The sequence below is a fragment of the Felis catus genome, chromosome B4 (assembly GCF_018350175.1).
Source record: "Felis catus isolate Fca126 chromosome B4, F.catus_Fca126_mat1.0, whole genome shotgun sequence".
In the NCBI taxonomy this organism is placed as follows: Eukaryota; Metazoa; Chordata; class Mammalia; order Carnivora; family Felidae; genus Felis; species Felis catus.
Genome location: NC_058374.1, coordinates 126,256,391 through 126,276,313, shown reverse-complemented (window position 1 = coordinate 126,276,313; position 19,923 = coordinate 126,256,391). Strand labels below are relative to the sequence as shown.

The window sequence follows — 19,923 nt, the reverse complement described above, 5'->3', positions numbered from 1 at the left end:
GCCCTGGTGAGTGGATGCGGGTGTATGAGGAAAGACTGTTGCCAAGGATGTCTTCATGAAAGAAAAATGGTCTATGCACCCCCTGTGCCTAGCAGAGTGCCTGATACCCAGGAGGCACTTAATAAATGCTGAATACTGAGTGAACCAAAAGTACTGCACATGTAATAAAGCAAAGTTCAAAACCACCATCAGTGATGAGCACACTGGATCCAACTTCTACGTGAGAAGACTTCCCAGAACATTTGGCCACTCTTGACAGAGGTCAAACTTTAGCTAAGTGTCTGGAGTGATCATCCCATCACTGCCGGACCATCAAGGAGGGCGGCTTGCCATTCCCCGCCCACGGCACCTTTCCCAGGAGACATCACCTGCCGCTGGAGAAGAGGAGCCACCCTTTGTGCGGTGCCGACTTCCCGTGTCCCCTTCTTCCATCTCACTCCCCAGGCTGGCACTCCCAGGGTCGCCCTGCTCCTCTAGTGTCACACCTTCTCCTCCTCCCTTTTGTGCAGGTGGCTCCCACATCTATAACTCCAGCTTCGGCCCTGCCCCTGCATCTTAATTCCACACTTGTAACTCTCTGAATGACCTCCAGCCGTGATGCTGGCACAACAGCAACAGTGCTAATGGCGGCCGCCTTGTAATGAGTGCAGTGTGCCAAGTGCTAAACCTTTCGCACATATTTCTTATTTAATCCTCACATCCACCGTACGAAGCAGGTACTATTGTTAGTCCCAGCAGAGAAGTGAGAAATCAAGGCTCAGAGAAGTTATTTTATTTGTCCAAGGAGATGCACCAAGTATGTAGACAAGCCAAGACTGAAGCCCAGATGTGTCTGGCTCCAAAGCTCTAGTATCACAGTCTTCTCTTGGCTTCTCTGATATCTCATCTTCCCTGCCCGGTCCACCACCCCTAAACACACACACACACACACACACACACACACACACACACATGCACGCACGCACGCACACACACGCGCACGTGCGCTTCCTTACTTCTGCTAAACCAACCATTACCAACAACCACTATGCCAAGGTCACAAGAGGTGAAAAGTCCAAGTTTGAGAATGATCTACACTTCTTATAAATAAAGAACATATCGGGGTGTCTGGGTGGCTCAGCAGGTCAAGCATCCAACTTTCGCTCAGGTCATGACCTCACAGCTCATGAGTTCAAGCCCCACATCGGGCTCTGTGCCGACAGCTCGGAGCCTGGAGCCTGCTTCTGATTCTGTATCTCCCTCTCTCTGCCCCTTCCCTGCTTGCTTGCACACGCGCTTTCTCTCAAAAATAAATATACATTAAAAAAGCTGTAAAAAAAAAAAAAGAGCATATGGTTCATGGTTATCTCTATATTACCACTTGTCCACCTGAATTTCAATATGCTTTACTGATAGAAGGTAAGAGGTGGGTCTGAGCTCATCAGCTCGTGAGAACCTCTAGAGTCAATTCTCGTTTCTACCCTGGCCAAGCACAGGACTGGGCATATAGAACACACTCAAACAGCCTTCAGGGATGAATGCATCCATAAAATTGTGAAAAATCGGCTGTCTGATGAAGTCTGGTCTTTTGAATAAGTTTTTTCTTCTTGATTTAATGGGAAAGGCACTGGATTTATAAGTCAAAGGTCACTTTGGCAAGTTAACAACGTCCTTTTTTAAAAACTGGTCTCTCGTGGGAGACTGGAAGCTCAGTCAGGGCAGGGAGTTTGTTTCTCTCTTTTAATGCAATGCTCCAGGACTCAGCAGAGTGTCCAGCATGTTGTAGTAATCAACAGACATTGTTTAATGAAGAATGAATAGTTGACTCATGGCTGTTTCATTTATTTGCAGGTGACTAATGCCATTTCAGTCACTAAAGTGACTAAAGTGATTTCAACTCTTAAGCTCCAATTTTTACATCTCTAAAAATAAGCCAATTACAGGGAAGGAGGCAAGGGTTAGCATTTCATTAGCACACCACAAAATGCTCTATAACAAACTACAGATGCCCTTCATGTATGTAACACCTATTAAACAGTGCCAGAAGTACGTGAAGCTCTCATATAACGGTGCATATACTTTTACTGACCCCCCCAGGAGGTACCTTCTCATGATAAAATGAAGGTACACATTTGGTCACTATCTAGTTCACTTGAACAATGCACAAGAAAGAACAACTCAACGCTTATAGGGGTCTCCCTCCCTCCCTCTCTCTCTTTCCATATATATAATTTTTATAATCCTATCCATATTTTAAATCTAGATATATATGTGTATATCTGTGTATACACATGATTATAAAAATAATCCCAGTCTTAATTAAAACAGAACAAAAATGCAGAAAAGCACAAGACTAAAATTTGACTATAATCCCATTGGGAGGTAATCTTTGCTCCTATCTAGGTATGTGTCTGTTCCACCTAGAATGTGGAAAATTGGAAAAAGCAACACTCCCACCATAATAAGAGAAAGCCAGATAATCCACAAAATCCTAACTTTTCTTGAACCCACCAGACAACTGAGGTCACAACCACCTAGCCTGGAAGGCACAGAAAGACAGGCACCTCCAAAGAGAGAAGGACTTAGGAACTGGTTCATCTGTTCTGAGGGAGGAAAGCAGGATCTCTAGGTAAAAAGAATTCAATTCAGTTTTTAAGACAAATTGCTAAGGGCCAAGTGTGAACTAGCATGACAGTAAAGAACTCTGGGAGCCACAGATGCAAAGGAAGTTTACACCTATTCACAAGATCTTCCCCACAGGCCTCACCAGGTGCTCGTGAGGAATCCTGGAGAATGAAGGAAGCATATCTCCAAGATGCCTGCTTGGAGGAGGGGAGCAACCATGGCTGCAGGGAGAGCGTGAAGTCCTAGCCAGCCAGCAGTCTCTGCCCTATGGAACAAAAGCCTCATGTGGCCAGCGGGAAGATGGAAACACTGTTGACTGTGGACGTAGAAAGAGACCCAATGCAGGTGGGGGAAGTAAAAAGAAAAAGCTCTCTAACCTTGGTAGAAACCATCATGGGCTCAGACTATTAGAGATTCATATCTGGGGCAGGATAGGATCACGGAGAATGCCTGACTCAGAGCCAGCAACACAGAGCCTGCTGGGGACTAAACCAGGACAGCAGGGAAACCCCCATACCTCCATACCAATAAGTGTAAGAGAGGTACACAAGGAGGGCCTAAAGCTGAGGATGAGAACCCACCCCACCAACAAACTTTCAACCTAAGCACAGGGTACCGCAGAAGAATCTGGTAGTCCACTGAAGGTAACCCATAGCAACAAAAAAACCCAAACCCAATCAACGCCTAAATAAACTGACTCAACTCCCTACATCAAGAGCTAGGAGAGGAAGAGGCGTATCTATTTCCAGACATAAATACTATTTACTTCAGTCTTTACTCTTCTAACTACTGTTTGGAAGTCAATAAAAAATTATAGGACACACAGAAAATTAAGAAAAAGAATCGACTATGACTGAATGGATTTAAAAAAAAAAAAGACCCATCCATACATTGCCTATAAGAGACTCACTTCAGACCTAAAGATACACACAGACTGAAAGTGAAGGGATACAAAAAGATATTCCATGCAAATGAGAGTGAAAAAAAAAAGAAAAAAGAAAACAAAGTAGCAATACTTATATCAGACAAAGAAGGACTTTAAAATAAAGATTGTAACAGGAGACAAGCGTATTACATAATGATAAAGGTATCAATCCAAAAAGAAGATAAAACAATTGTAAATATCCATGCACTCAACACAGGAGCACCTAAATACATAAAGCAAATATTAACTGACATAAAAGGAGAAATTGACAGTAGTAGGGGACTTCAACATCCCACTTTCATCAATGGGTAGATCATCCAGGCAGAAAATCAACAAGGATACAGTGGCTTTGAACAATACATTAGACAAGATGGACTTAACAGATATATTCAAAACATTTCATCTAAAAACAGCAGAACAAACCAATTTGACAATAAATTTCATATTAAAAAAATGCAAAAAAAAAAAAAATAAAAACAGCAGAACACACATTCTTTTCAAGTGCACATGGAACTTTCTCCAGGACAGATCACATGTTAGGCCACAAAACAAGTCTCAATAAATTTAATATTTAAATCATATTAAGCATATTTTCTGATCATAAAAGTATGAAACTAGAAATCAATTACAAGGAAAAAAACTGGAAAGAACACAAACACATGGAGGCTAAACAAAATGCTACCAAACAACCAATAGGTCAATGAAGAAATCAAAGAGGGAATTAGAAAAAAAACATGGAGGCAAATGAAACTGAAAATACAATGGTCCAAAATCTGTGGGATGCAGCAAAAGCAGTTCTAAGAGGGAAGTTTATGGTGATATAGGCCTACCTCAAGAAACATCAACAAAAAATCTCAGACAATGTAACTTTATGCCTAAAGGAACTAGAAAAAGAACAGACAAAGCCCAAAGTGAGTAGAAGGAAGGAAGGAATAAAGGTCAGAGTTGAAATAAATGAAACAGAAACTTACAACACAATAGATCAATAAAACAAAGAGGTGCTTTTTTAAAAAGATAAACAAAAATGAGACACCTTTAGCCAGAGTCAGCAAGAAAAAAGACAGAGGACTCAAGAAAATCAAAAATGAAAGAAGAAAAATAACAACTGACATTACAGAAAAACAAACGATTATGAGAAACTATTAAAAAAATTATACAACAACGAACTGGACAACCTAGAAGAAATGGATAAATTCCTAGAAACATACGATCGTCCCAAACTGGATCAGGAAGAAATAGAAAATCTGAACAGACTGATTACTAGTAATGAAGTTGATCAGTAATAAAACAGAAGTCCAAAGTCAGGCAGCTTCACAGGTGAATTCTACCAGCGATTTAAAGAAAAATTAATATTAATTAATATTAATATTAATTTATTATTCTCAAACTATTCCAAAACATAGAAAAGAAAGGAGAGCTTCCAAATTTATTCTACAAGGCATTACCCTGATACCAAAACCAGACAGACACTACCAAAAAAGAAAACTACAGGCCAGCATCCCCGATGAATACAGATGCAAAAATCCTTAACAAAATATTAACAAACTACATTCAACAATACGTTAACAATTGTTCACCATGATCAAGTGGGATTTATTGCTAAGATGCAAAGGTTGGTTCCGTATACACAAATCAATCAAAGTGACACATCACATTAACAAAAGGAAGGATAAAAGCGATATGAACATCTGAATAGATGCAGAAAAAGCATTTGAAAAATTCAATATCCATTCATGATAAAAAAAAAACTCTCAACAAAGTGGGGTTTGGAGGAAACATACATCAACATAATAAAGGCCATAAATGACCAATCCACAGCTAACATCATACTCAATAGTGAAAAACGGAAAGCTTTTCCTCTAAGATCAAGAATAAGACAAGGATGTTCACTCTCACTTTTATTCAATAAAGTACAGGAAATCCTAGCCATAGCAATCAGATGAGAGAAAGAAATAAAAGACATCCAAATTATGAAGTAGAAGTTAAACTGTCCCTATTTGCAGATGACATGATACTATGTATAGAAAACCCTAAAGATTCCACCATAAAACTATTAGAATAAATGAATTCAGTAAGTTATAGGACACAAAATCAATATACAGAAATCTGTTGCATTTCTATACACTAATAATGAAGTAGCAGAAAAACAAACTAAGAAAACAATTCCATTTACAATTGCACAAAACAGAATAAAATACCTAGGAATAAACTTGACCAAGGAAGTGAAAGACCTGTACTTTGAAAACTATAAAACAATAATGGAAGAAGCAGAACACAATATAAACAAATATAAAGAAACACATGCTCATGGGCTGGAAGAATTAATATTGTTAAAATGTCCATACTACCCAAAGCAATCTATAGATTGAATGCAATCTCTATCAAAATGCCAACAGTATTTTTCAGAGAACTTGAAAAAATAATCCTAAAATTTGTGTGGGAACACAGAAGATCCCAAACAGCCAAAGCAAGCTTGAGAAAGAAGAACGAAGCTGGAGGTACCACAATCCCGGATGTTAAAGTATACTACACAAAGCTAAAGTAATCAAAACAGTAAGGTACCGGCACAAAATAGACATATAGATCAATGGAACAGGAGGGAGAGTCAGAAATAAGCCCACGCTCATATGGTCAATTTATCTATGACAAAGGAGGCAAGAATATACGATGGGCAAAAGACAGTTTTTTCAACAAATGGTGTTGGGAAAACAAGACAGCTACATGCAAAAGAATGAAACTGGACCACTTTCTTACCACATACACAAAAATAAACTCAAAATGGATTAAAGACCTAAATATGAGACCTGAATTACTACTAAAAGAAAACCTAGGTAGTAAGCTCTTGGACATTCACCTTAGCAATACATTTATGGATATGTCTCCTCAGACAAGGGAAACAAAAGCAAAAATAAACTTTTGCACAACAAAGGAAACCATCGACAAAAACAAAAGGCAACTTACTTAATGGAGGAAGACATTTGCAAATGACATACCCAATAAGGGGTCAATATCCAAAATATATGAAGAACATATACAACTCAACACCAAAAACCAGACAATCTGATTAAAAATAAGCAGACCTGAATAGACATTTTTTCAAAGGAAATATACAGGTGGCAACAGATACAGGAAAACATGTTCAACATCACTAATCATCAAGGAAACGCGAATCAAAACCACAATGAAATATTACCTCATACCAGTCACAATGGCTAGTATCAAAAAAGTAAAAACTAAAAAGTGCTGGTGAAGATATGTAGCAAAGGGAACCCTCTGCACTGTTGGTGGGAGTATAAATTAATGCAACCACTGTGGAAAACAGTATGGAGATTCCACAGAAAATTACAAATTGAAATACCATACAATTCAGTAAAAAATTCCACTGCTGGGTGTTTACCCAAAATGAAAACACTAACTCTGTGTTCACTGCAGCATATTTACAATAGCCAAGGTATGGACGCAACCCAAGTGTCCATCAATAAATAAACAAATAAAGAAGATGTGGCATATATACACAACGGAGTATTACTTAGCCATAAAAAAGAGTGAGATTTTGCCATTTGCAACAAAATGCATGACCCTAGAGAATATTATGTTAAGTGAAATAAGACAGACAGTAAAAGACAAATACCATAGGATTTCACTCATACGTGGAATCTGAAAAAGAAAGCAGACAAATAAAAAACCAGAAACAGAGTCATAAATACAGAGAACACACTGGTGGTCGCCAGAGGGGAGGGGCATGGGAAGGATAGGCAAAATAGGTGAAGGGAATTAACATGTACAAACTTCCAGTTACAAAGCAAGTAAGTCACAGGGGTGAAAAGTACAGCATTGGGAATATAGTCAATAATATCTTTTTTTTTTTTTAATTTTTTTTTCAGCGTTTTTATTTATTTTTTGGGACAGAGAGAGACAGAGCATGAACGGGGGAGGGGCAGAGAGAGAGGGAGACACAGAATCGGAAGCAGGCTCCAGGTTCCGAGCCATCAGCCCAGAGCCTGACGCGGGGCTCGAACTCCCGGACCGCGAGATCGTGACCTGGCTGAAGTCGGACGCTTAACCGACTGCGCCACCCAGGCGCCCCAATATAGTCAATAATATCTTAAGAACATTGTATAGTGACAGGTGGTAACTACACTTCCTGGGGTGAGTGCTGCATAATGGACAGAGCTGCCCAGTCACTATGTCGGATGCCTGAAACTAATATAACATTGTATGTCAACCATAATCCAATAAATTGGAGTAATACATATTTTTAAATAAAATAATACAAATAAATGATAAAAATAATACAAATTTTAAAAAGAAAAAGAATCCACTCTCAAGAGATAAAGGCATGAAGAGAACCTGACTATCAAACAGGCAATTTATTTATTTATTTTTTATTTTTTTATTTTTTAAAGGGAACCGTAGTTGCCTTTTATTAAAACCATATGGTGTGTTGTTTTTAAGAGACTGGTTTTGCAGATCAGTTGGTTGTATACAACTATGCTGTCATTTCTCTTTCTGTACTGTAACTCATGTTTTAAATGAATTTGATGAATGAAATAATACCCCTATTCTTGAAAAATATATTTCTTATTCTGTGCATAATTTTTCTAATGAAACTTTAAACCTTTGAAATGTGGTAGTATGTTTTCTGTAAGTGGAATTGCCTTTGTTACCAAATGAATAAGGACTGACCTAAGATCAGACTCTTGTTGTGGTCTGTGATGCATTTTAGTAGCCATTCTGAGCTTTTCATTGGCTCAGATTATATGTAAAATAAGGTTATATTACACACACTAAAGACTCAGTTTGAAGATAAGGACTCAAAATAGATACAGGGTTGAGATCCTAAAAAGCCTGCTGAATTTAACTTGTTCAACCTTCAAACAGGCAATTTAAAATAACTATCATTGGGGCACCTGGGTGGCTCAGACAGCTGGGCGTCTGACTTCAGCTCAGGTCATGATCTCACGGTTCATGAGTTTGAGCCCCACGTCAGGCTCTCTGCTGTCAGCACAGAGCCCACTTCAGATCCGCTGTGCCCCCTCTCTCTGCCCCTCCCCTGCTCTCTGTCTCTCTCTCTCTCAAAAATAAACACTAAAAAATTTTTTTAAATAAATACGATTAATATGTTAAAGGTTCCCATGGAAAGGATAAACAATAAGTATGAACAGATGAGGAATTTCAGCAGAAACACAGAAATAATACAAAGCCACCAAATGAAATGTCAGAAAATGAAAACAAAATATGGCAACAGAGGTGAAGAATGCCTTCAGCAATCTCATTAGCCAAGTCGACATATGCTAGGAAAAAATCAGTAAGCCTGAAGATAGGCCAATAAAAATGAATCTAACCAAAACACAAAACGAGTGAAAAAAGTTAAACAGAGCATCCAAGACAGTTGTGGGACAGTGTCAAATGGTCTGACATGCATGTAAGCTTAATCACATAAGGAGAAAAGAGAGGAAACACAGAGCAGAAGATAATGGCAGGGAGGTTTCCAACAATAATGAAACACATCAAAGCAAACAGATCCAAGAAGTTCAGAAAATCTCAAGCAGGGTTAACTAGACACATCATATTCAAACGGCTAAAACCAAAGGTAGAGAAAATCCCAAAGGCAGCCAGAGGAAAAAAGGCACATTGTATGCAAAGCCGAAAAGATGTACAAAGATAAACATGCAAGCCGGAAAATGAACGGCTGAAATCTTTAAAGTGCTGAACATAAAACCAAACAGAAAACTTTGAATCCAGGACACCATACCCACTGAAGGCATCTTTCAAAAATGAAAGAGAAATAATGACTTTTTCAGACCAACAAAAGCTGAGATGATTCATTAGCACCAGACCTGCAATACTAGAAATGTTTTAGACAACTCTTCAGGCAGGGGGATATTATAATCTCATCAAACACAGAAACCAGGATTTTATACAAAGAAATGAGGCTCAGAAATCACTAGGATGACAGTAAATTTAAAAGACTGTCTTCTGAATCTTTAATCACTCCAAAGGTGAATTATCTAAAGCAAAAACAGTAACACCTGTGAGTGTAGAGCATCTACAAGACCAAAATGTGTGAAAGCAACAGCATAAAAAATGAGAGAATGAACTGGAGGTAGACTGCTGTGAGGTCCCTGCAGTCCATGAGGCGCAGTATGATACTACCCGAAGGTAGGCTGTGAATAACGAAGATCTACAAACCCAGAGGCATCCACTAAAATAATTTTTAAAAGAGATCTAAGAAACAGTCTGATTATGGAGATAAAACAGAATGATTTTTAAAAAATTAACCTAAAACTAGGCACAAAAACGGGGAAAAAGGATAAAAACGGAAGGAACCACTAGAAAACAACTAGCGAGGTGGAAAATTTTAATCAACCATGTCATTAATAACATTAAATGCAATTCACATTAAATATGAAGGCCTAGACATAGCAACTAAAACTGGGAATTGTCAGACCGGGTGAAGAAGCAGGAGCTCACACTACACGTTGGCTACGTGAGATCTACTCTAACTATGAAGACACAGAATAACAGAGTGGGAAAAGGCATGCCATGCAACACCGAGTGATAAGCGGTTATCAGGCGATGACAGTGGGAATAAGAGGGGCATGAGAAAAGTTTTTAAAGCGATGAAATTGTTCTATGTTTCAATCGTACAATTGACCCTTGAACTTGTGAACTAAGTGAACATACTTACATATGAATTGATTTTCAATAAATACAGTAAATTTATTTTCTCTTCCTTATGATTTTCCTTTTTTGTAAAGTTTATTTATTTGAGAGACATAGAGATAGCACAAGTGGGGGAGGGGCAGAGAGAGAGAGAGAGAGAGAGAGAGAGAGAGAGAGAGAGAGAGAATCCCAAGCAGGCTCCATGCTGCCAGCACAGGCCCAATGCAGGGCTAAAACCCACAAAGCTGCGAGATCATGACCTGAGCCGAAACCAAGAGTTGGACACTTAGCCAACTGAGCCACCCAGGTGCCCATTCCTCATAATTTTCTTAACAGCATTTTCTTCTCTCTTACTCTACTGTAAGAATACAGTATGTAATACACAGAGCAGACAAAAATATGTTTAATCGCCTGTTTGTATTACTGGTAAGGCTTCTGGTCAACAGTAGACTATTAGTACTTGGGCTTTGGAGGAGTCAAAAGTTATATGCAAATTTTTGACTGCACAGGGGTTTGGCACCTCTAGTCCCTGTGTTGTTCAAAGGTCAGCTGTATACACTAAAAATGGTGAATGTTACTATATATAAAGTATACTCCAAATAAACCTGAATTTCAAAAATAAAATGAAATGAACAGCTATAAACATATACATAACAATATAAAATGAAATGATAGAACTAAGAACAAAAGTATCTATTGTATCAGCAAATGTAATTGGGCTAGACCTTTTTAGTAAGAGAAAAAAATCTGATTGAACTATAAAATTCTAAATGGTTCTGCATATAAGCAAGTTATAAAGGTTAAATATAAAAAGATGGGCAAATGCATTTGGGACAGATGAAAACAAAGAGAAAATAGAGGTAATGATCTTAGTATCAGACAAGCTAAATTGTTGGCCCAAAAAAATTTCAATTAGACTTTATAATGCCAAGAGTACAATTTACAATGAAGATGTTACAATTCATAATGAAGCTGTTGCTCACATTGAAGATAAAGCAGCTAGAAATATCAAGGCATCATATAACATAGCATCAATATTCAAAAACAAAAATTATAGGAGATCCAAGGTGAAATAGGTTAGCACACATTAGTAGTAAGTCTTAAAACTTATTTACCTATCTTGATCCATAACAGTCTAAGTGGACAGCACTAAGACAAAGGAGAACTTAGTAACAACGTTGACCCAAATACATATATGTCAAAGTCTGTACTTTGAACGCAGTGTTTCTTCTTTCCAAGTGGCACAAAATTGACCATATATTAGACAACAAATAAAACCTCAAAAGAAGAAACAGTTCAGAAAACAATCCCTACTCAATAAAGGCTAAAATGAATAGCATAAGTAGAAGGTAATAGCTCCTAACAATTGGAAGTTTTAAAGTCCTCTTTTAAAGTTCTTAGGACATAGAGGAACTCCAATCCAAAGTTGCAAAATATCTAGAAAACAATGATGTTAAAATATTACATCTCGAAAACTATGGGATACAGGTAGAACAGTGCTGAAAGAAAGACCCAACCCTGAAATATCTATGTTATTAAACAAGAATGAAAGAAAGTAAGTAAATCAGCATCTGTTTTTTTTGTCAGTTATTTTTGGTCACTGATAAAACAACAAACTATGTAGTGGGCATTCAATAAAATATTTGTTGAATACACGAAGAACAGAGTAAACTTAGGAAAGTAAAAGAAATGAGTTAAATAAAAGAAATCGATGTATTGGGAAAAAAAGAAAGAGTAATAGCACCAATAAATATATCCAAGGGTACGTTCCTTGAAAAAAATAAGACAAAACAGGTAACTTAATCACAAAGTAGCAGCAGAAAGCACAACTCTACAACCTAAAACATAGTAACGCAGAAATAATCACAGACACAGAGGAAACTCAATGAGTCTATAGACTCACTTTGCCCAACCCCAAGCAAATAAATTTAAAGATCTAGAAGTGGACATTTTCTAGTAAGATATAATTTAACAAAACTTACCTCAGAGAAGATAGAAAATTGAAATTAACCAATTATTATAGAAAAAAAAAAGAAAAATTCAAAGATTTACTCCCACAAAACATTACACCCAGATGCCTTCAAAGGGGAATTAATTATGTGTGTCTCCAAGAGCAAATCATTTCAATGCTATTTAAAGTGTGTCAGAGCTTAGAGAAAAAAGGGGGTGGAGAGAAGCTTCCACATTTCTTTCACAAGGCAAGAAAAACATTGATACCAACAACTAATGAAGATCAAACACAAAAAGAAAATTGCAGACCAATTTCACTTTATGATTTTGATGCAGAGACTCTACGTAAAACATTAGCAAATAAAATCCTGTAGCACATTAAAGAATATATACAGTGAGTAAGTGGGGTTTATTCTAGGAATGCAAGAATGGTTCAATATTAGGAGATGAGTAAAATAATAATTTCCATAGATGATGAAAACCATTGGATAATATTCAACAACGCTTCTTGATAAAATATTTAATGAATTTTAAAAAGATAGACATTCCTTAATAAGATAAAATACGTCAGTCTTAATCCAAAATCCCACATGATGTTTAATGAAGAAACATTACATGCATTTTCATTAAAGTTGAGAACTTCAACATGTTCTTGAGGTATAAGTCAATGTAACTAGACAAGAGAAATAAATGAGAGGTATAAAAATTAGAAAAACAGTGGTAAAATTGTCTGTATTTGTAGATGATAGGATTCTAAACATGGAAAGTCTAAGAGAACCTCAAAAAATAAATACAAGATAAGCTTGACATGGCCAGCTCAAAATAGAACACACAGATACCAGTAGCTTTCATATACACAACCCACCACCCATCAAGAGCTATGGAGGAAAAGAACACGTTCACACTAGCATCAAAAAGATAAACATCTAAGAATAAATTTTTAAAATGTGTAAAATTTATATGAAAAAACATCTGCAATACTCCTGCAGTCACAACATTAAAGATCAGGATAAATGTCAAGGCAAACTATGTTTCCCATTAGGAATTCTCAATATCATTAATATACACTTTTCCCTAAATTGATTTCTAAATGTAATGTAATCTCAATAAGAATACATGTATAAGTGCTATATATGTCTATATACTGAAATAGACAAACTGATGGCAAAGTAGTTCATACGGGAAAATAAGTGATAATAATAGGAAAATGGTTTTAAAAAGGAAAGTAAGTATGAGGAGCTAGTCCTACTAAATATTAAATATGTTTAAAAAGCACAAAACTAGGGGTGCCTGGGTGGCTCAGTCGGTTGGGCGTCTGACTTTGGCTCAAGTCATGATCTTGTGGTCCGTGAGTTCGAGCCCCGCATCGGGCTCTGGGCTGACAGCTCAGAGCCCGGAGCCTGTTTCGGATTCTGTGTCTCCCTCTCTCTCTGACCCTCCCCTTCTCATGCTCTGTCTCTGTCTCAAAAATAAATAAATGTTAAAAAAATTTTTTTTTATTTAAAAAATAAAAGCACAAAACTTAAAACAGAGTGACCCTGGAACGTGAATGTATAGAAATATCAATGGCATAGGATAGGAAGTCCAGAAATAGCCCTTAATACATACAGAATTTATTATATAAAAAAAGAGACATCTCAAATCTATGAAGAAAAGATGGAATAATTAACATATGGTGTTGGGAGAACAGGATAGCTGCTGAGGAGAAAATAAAGCCACATTTTACATCCTAGACCAGGATGAATTCCAAATTGAACAAAAATTCAAAAGTACAAAATTAAACCATAAAGTTAGTGGGATAAACCATGGGAAAATTAGTTAATCATTGGAGTGGGGAGGACTTTAAAAACTATGACACAAAATCCAGAAGCCATAAAAACAAGGGTTGAGACATATAACTACATTTCTGTGAGGCAAAGACCAAAGAATGACAACAAAATGAGAAAAAAATTGCAATTCTTAATACAGAGAAATGGTTACTATATCTAATAAATAAACAGCTCCTAAAAATCAATGAGAAAAAACATCAACCACCAAATAGAAAAGTAATCAAAGGATAAGAACTGAGTTCAAACTGGTGCAGCCACTCTGGAAAACAGTATGGAGGTTCCTCAAAAAATTAAAAATAGAACTACTCTACAACCCAGCAACTATACTACTAGGAATTTATCCAAAGGATACAAAAATGCAGATTCGAAGGGGCATATGCACCCCAATGTTTATAGCAGTGCTATCAACAATAGCCAAATTATAGAAAGAGCCCAAGTGTCCATAGACTGAAGAAAGGATAAAAAAGATGTGGAGTACTAGTTGGCAACGAAAAAGAATGGAATCTTGCCATTTGCAATAATGTAGATGGAGCTAGAGGGTATTACGCTAAGTGAAATAAGCCAGAGAAAGATATCACATGATTACATTCATATGTGGAATTTAAAAAACTCAACAGATGAACATAAGGGAAGGAAAAAAAAGATAAAAACAGAGAGGGAGGCAAACCGTAAGAGACTCTTAAATAAAGACAACAAACTGAGGGTTGCTGGGGGTGGGTGGGTTAAATGGGTGACAGGCATTAAGGAGGGCACTTCTGGGGATGAGCACGGGTGTCATATGTAAGAAATGAATCACTGGGTTCTACTCCTGAAGCTAAGACTACACTGTATGCTAACTAACTTGAAAATAAAAATAAAAATTAAAAAACTGAGAGTTCATAGGAAAGAAAATAGAAATTGCTCTTAAAATACAAAGAGATACTCAATTTCACTCATAACAAGAGAAACGCACATTACAACTTCACTGAGAAAAGTTTTAAGTCACATACCCTTTGAGCTAGAAATTCAGCCCTGTGGGAATTTATTCCTCACACACAGTTCACGTATTGGGATAAGTGGTGCCCTCCCCACCAAATGTGCACCCGAAACCTGTGAAGATGACATTTTTTTGCAGATGTGATTATTAGGGATCTTGAGATGAGATCCTGGATTAACTGGGTGGGCCTTAAATATGATGACAAGTATCCTTATAAGAGGCACAGAGACAGACAGAGTGGGAGTCAATGTGAAGACAGAGGCCGAGAATGGAGGGACGCATCTATAAGCCAAGGAACACCCAAGACTTCCAGCCACCACTAGAGGCTAGGAGGGAGGCATGGAGTAGATCTTTGCTCACAGTCCCTGGAAGGAACCACTCCTGCCTTGATTTCAGACTCCTGGCCTCCAAAACTGTGAGAGAATTCCTTACCGCTGTTTTAAGCCACCCAGTTTATGCTACTTTGCTGCCGCAGCCCCAGGAAGCTAACGCATTCTACCCAGAAAAAGAATGCCCTTCAAACATCATTCATCACGGTGTTAATCTGTAGTGAAACAAGACTGGAAACATGAAGACAACTCACTGAATTCAGTAAAGTGGAACAGTATGCAGGCATAAAAAAGAATAAAACCTCTTTACAGACTGATTTGAAATGTTCTCGAACAGTCCCAACAAGAAAGAGATGCCATTCAAAATCGGAGAGTTTATTTACAAGGGACAAGTCAAGCAGGTGTTGACAGGCATGTAGGAGCCCAGAAGGGAGACAGTTGCCATTGGAGACAGCAGCAAACTCTCACCCACCCCATGTCTAAAGGAAAAACTTCCAACCTAAGTGCAAGGCACTCCAGAAGAATTTGAATCTCGTGGTATGCTGGAAGGCCCCAGAGGCCTATGGATGGACATGGCCAGCCCGAGGTGACCTCATGGGGATGGAGACAGAATCTGTCTCCCTCCCTCTACTCTCCCCACTGGCTGAGCCCAGCTGGAAGCCACAGGAAAGGAGCCCTTCCAGAGGCACTGCATTTGGTCCAGCCCCAGGGCAGGAGGCAGCATGGGGCACAGTAGGGAGTGATCTGGAGGGGCCTGGAAGCCCCAATATAAGCTCCAAGACTGTTTTTACTGTTCTGTATTTTACTCCAAGACTATATTATATTGCTCTATATTATACAGAATATTGTAATATAGTATATTTCTGTTTCAGTGAAAAAGAGAAAAAGAACATGTTGGATGCATTGGTTGTATGTGCACAGCAGATCTGGACGGACCCCATTCCACAAGAAAATGACTATATTTGATGCTATATAGAGGGGCCCGGGGTGTCCTGGGGAACAGGAGTCTATGGAGGAAGACTTTTCACTATACACTCTACTACACTTTTTGAATTTTGAACCATACAAATGGTTCAAAATATTAAAAATTTTATTTGCATTAAAAATTATAAATAAAACTGAAATCTTAAGACCCCAGTGTTAATGGTCTTTAAAGGGAGACCCCCAGACAGCGAGGGATCATGTTCAGTGAAAGAGAGGCAGGAACGGTGAGTCTGTGGACCAGTCATGAGGGGAGACAGGAAGAAGCGTGCCCACCTGTCAGGTAATGCCTGCAGCACGGTGGGCATCAGCACCCCCGAGATAGCTTTGTAGAGGATGGAGTCACACACGCCGACGATGTTCACCACCGTGGAGGAGCCCAGCACGGGAAGCATGTGGGGCGGCATTCCTTGCCAAAAGTGCAGGAGGAAACTTTGAACCTGTATCAGTCCACAGAAAAAAATCATGAGGTTACAGAAGGTTCTCCCGACAGGGCCTGGGACCCCACTAGTCTGCAGTGGGGTCCTCTGCGTCCCCTGCTGTGGCACAGAAGGCCCTGTCCAGAGTCTCCCCCCACCCCCACCCCCGGCCCAGTCCCCCTGTGTCCCGTGCCCACTGCTGCAGAACCACCTGGCCTGGCAGCCTGGGGGCTACTCTGCCCTGGGAGAGAGGAACAGTACATTAACCCATCAACCCCTTCATGCTCACCGTGGTCTAGGAAAAGTTAAAGGGATATTGCTCTTAATGAGCTCAGAGCACTGTACTCACTATTCTTTGGGCCAGTTGGTGACCTCTGGGGGTTCTCACAAAGGAGGAGATGATGTGGGATTGCTGGTAAAAGGAATGTATCTGGGAGGGAGGAAAATGGGTGCCACAAACAAGACTCCCGATTCAAATGTGTGTACTAAAAATGGAATAAAATGCTGGAGCCTCTTCCTCTCCAAATTCCTCCACTTCCCCAAAGAGCCCTGGCCGGTTGCTGCCACTATGGGATGCTAGATGGTGGTACGTGAGCAGTAAGCTACGTGGGCACCCAACCCCAAACACTAGTACAGAATGGAAATACAGTAGGCACTCAAGAGTGCATTATTAACGTGATGACAGCAGGAGCTGCAGCTGTGCTGTTGGGTGAGCAAGCAGCAGAGTCAATGTCTAAGGCAGAGAACTCTTTGGTGGCCTGTATATGTCTGTCTTTTACTATGTGAGCTGGACACCAGGGAGAGAGCAGGGCAGGGGGGCCTGAGGTGTGGGACAAGAGAAGGGAAGTGAAGGGAAACAGCAAAGATGGTTAACTGCTGTATATGATAACATTAAAAATACCTGGAGTTTAACTAACACTGGGGAGTGGCTCATCTTGAAGACAGGGGACAAGTTACTGAATTTTTGTGAATTCTCATAGGCTCGACTTGGTTCCTGGACCATGTGTCCTTCTTTCTCCCATGGATGGGGACTCTCGAACCCCCACATGTAGCATTTATCCACATTCCTGGTTCCCTATCCACCCCTGATTCAACGCAAAAGACAATTTAGTCTAACACTTTGGAGGTGGTGTTACGCCAGGCATTAGCTTTATTTATTTGTGACTACTATATGCCTGGTACTTTGCATTGGTTCTCTCACTTAGTACTTGTAATTCTACCACGGCTGAGAATCCTTACTTCCATTTGGCAGAGATATTAACTTATTTGTCCGAATCCAGACAGCAAGGGAGGGAATGGATGAGGTGGAGCCCCCATCTGCCTCAGTCTTTCCGCCAATCTGTCTCGTGGCTAGTTTGTTCCTCTCCTGGTTACTGGCCTTCTTCTCCACTCCTGAGACCCATCTCAGGATGGGACTGCTGCTCACCCCCCAGCTTCCTGCCCTGGCCCTGGTGGCTTGCGGTGTCCTTCAGGCCCCTCTCAGGACTGGGGTCTTGCTTTCCTCTGATCAGGCGACCTCAGACTCCAGCCTGGTGACCTGAGCTCCACCTTGCCTGGGCAGGCCTTCCCTGACATTCACAGCCTGCGCTGGATGGTGGGAGTCTTGGGGGATAAGGACTGGGGTGAAAAGCATACCCCCTGACTCCCTAGGGAGCAAATGGTGGTTGATGATCAAAACCATGATCAAAGTGGTGAATGAAGTTCAGGTTTGTAAACTGTGCAACTTAAGTCACAGTTCCATTTATTCTGCAATAGTGGAAATACTGCAAAGTATTCAGCCAGATCAAAAATTAAAACAGAAAATCCAGATGAGTGAAGACTATCTTCCAGAGTTCCAACTCTGGCTCCACTACCAACCAGGGGTATAGTAATATCTCCAAGTTCAGGGAAAGCTAAGCTTCCTTACCTGTGAGATGACAATAAAAGTAGTATTTACTGCATAGGTTTTGGTAAAGATTCCCCCAAAAGTACTTATTTTAGTGCTTGGCACACAGCAGATACTTAATAAAGGGTAGTGGTGGTGGTTGTTATTGCATCATGGAGACACTACCACTACCAGGCCCAAGAAATCCATGGACTGCCCGAAGAAGTTATGACCCCTTGTCTAAGTGTCTAAGTGTCACCCAGCCAGGATTCCCACTGTGGCTCTGCTCATCTATCGTTGGGACACCTGGTGGTTGACTCCTCTTTTGGCCTTGGCTAGGAGGTGGCCAGGCCTCTTGGAAAAGGTGCTTTCTCTCTTCAGCACTACTATTCCCTGATCCCAGCTTGTCCCTGAGCATCATCCTCAGGCCTTCTGGACCTTCCTGCCTGCCCTTCCAACACTACCTAAAAAGCTCTGCCCAGTTGATTCCTACGATTTGGTACATTCTGAATTCATTTGTCTTTCTTAGCTCTCTGTGCGTGCAGCCCAACTCCTTTTTTTATATGTGAGCAGTCAATTTCAAACAGAAATTCTGGAAAAGATCAGCAGCTGTGTAGGTTAAAACAAACCTGTGGAAAATCAGTCTTTAGCAGACATCTGTCTGTCTCAAGCCTGTTGCATCGGGAGCCCTGATTGGTCCTCAGTCTCCTGAGCAGCCTTTTGAGAGGGGCGGGGGGGGTGTTAGCCAGTTTGACCTCCCTTTCTACTCTCCATATTTCAGGCTATTTAACGTCCAAAGGTACTGGTTCCTTGGAGTGGGAAGGAAAAGGAAGGAGGGAGAAGAGTGGAAAGCTCAAGAGCAGGGACTTGGAAGGTGGGTGTGAAATGGACAGACATGGCGTTCTAGCAGGAGGTGGGGCTGGTGGGACCTCCCAAGGGACTGGATATGAAGGGCCAGGGAAAGAGAAGCATCAAGCCTCATGACTTGAGCAATTAGATGGGTGGTGGTGGCAATCTGAGAGGGGAAAAACAAACTCAGGTGGAAAATTAGAGCTCTGATTTGACCATGTTAGGTTGGATGTCAAGTCAACTGAATCTGGAGCTCAGGCCTAAATATATAAATGTGAGAGCTACCAGCTATTATGAAACGGAGACAATGATGTCTACCCCGTACTAGGATGCAATAGAGTCGCTGAGGAAAAATGCATGGCAGTGGGGAGGCATCTAACAAATGGAAACTCATTATCAGCCAAAAGGGAGAAGGTTTTCTTACTCCTGGTAAGCCTAAGTGGTGAAATCATCAGAGGCAAATGATGGAATAGCATTATCTAAAGTTTCCTGGATTATCTGCCTCAGCCCCCCCGAATTCAGCCCTTTCTC

At 39.8% G+C, this 19,923-nt stretch overlaps 1 protein-coding gene across 4 annotated transcripts in view; it reads right to left on the bottom strand.

Annotated features, from left to right (window-relative positions):
* RFX4 (regulatory factor X4) overlaps positions 1–19,923 on the bottom strand; it is a 164,620-nt gene that overhangs the window by 54,689 nt on the left and 90,008 nt on the right. For all 4 annotated transcript variants that reach the window (XM_019835449.3, XM_045062265.1, XM_045062266.1 and 1 more), the window contains one exon: positions 16,537–16,700. In XM_019835449.3, the coding sequence (XP_019691008.1) occupies positions 16,537–16,700 (164 nt within the window). The remainder of the gene's footprint in view (positions 1–16,536; positions 16,701–19,923) is intronic.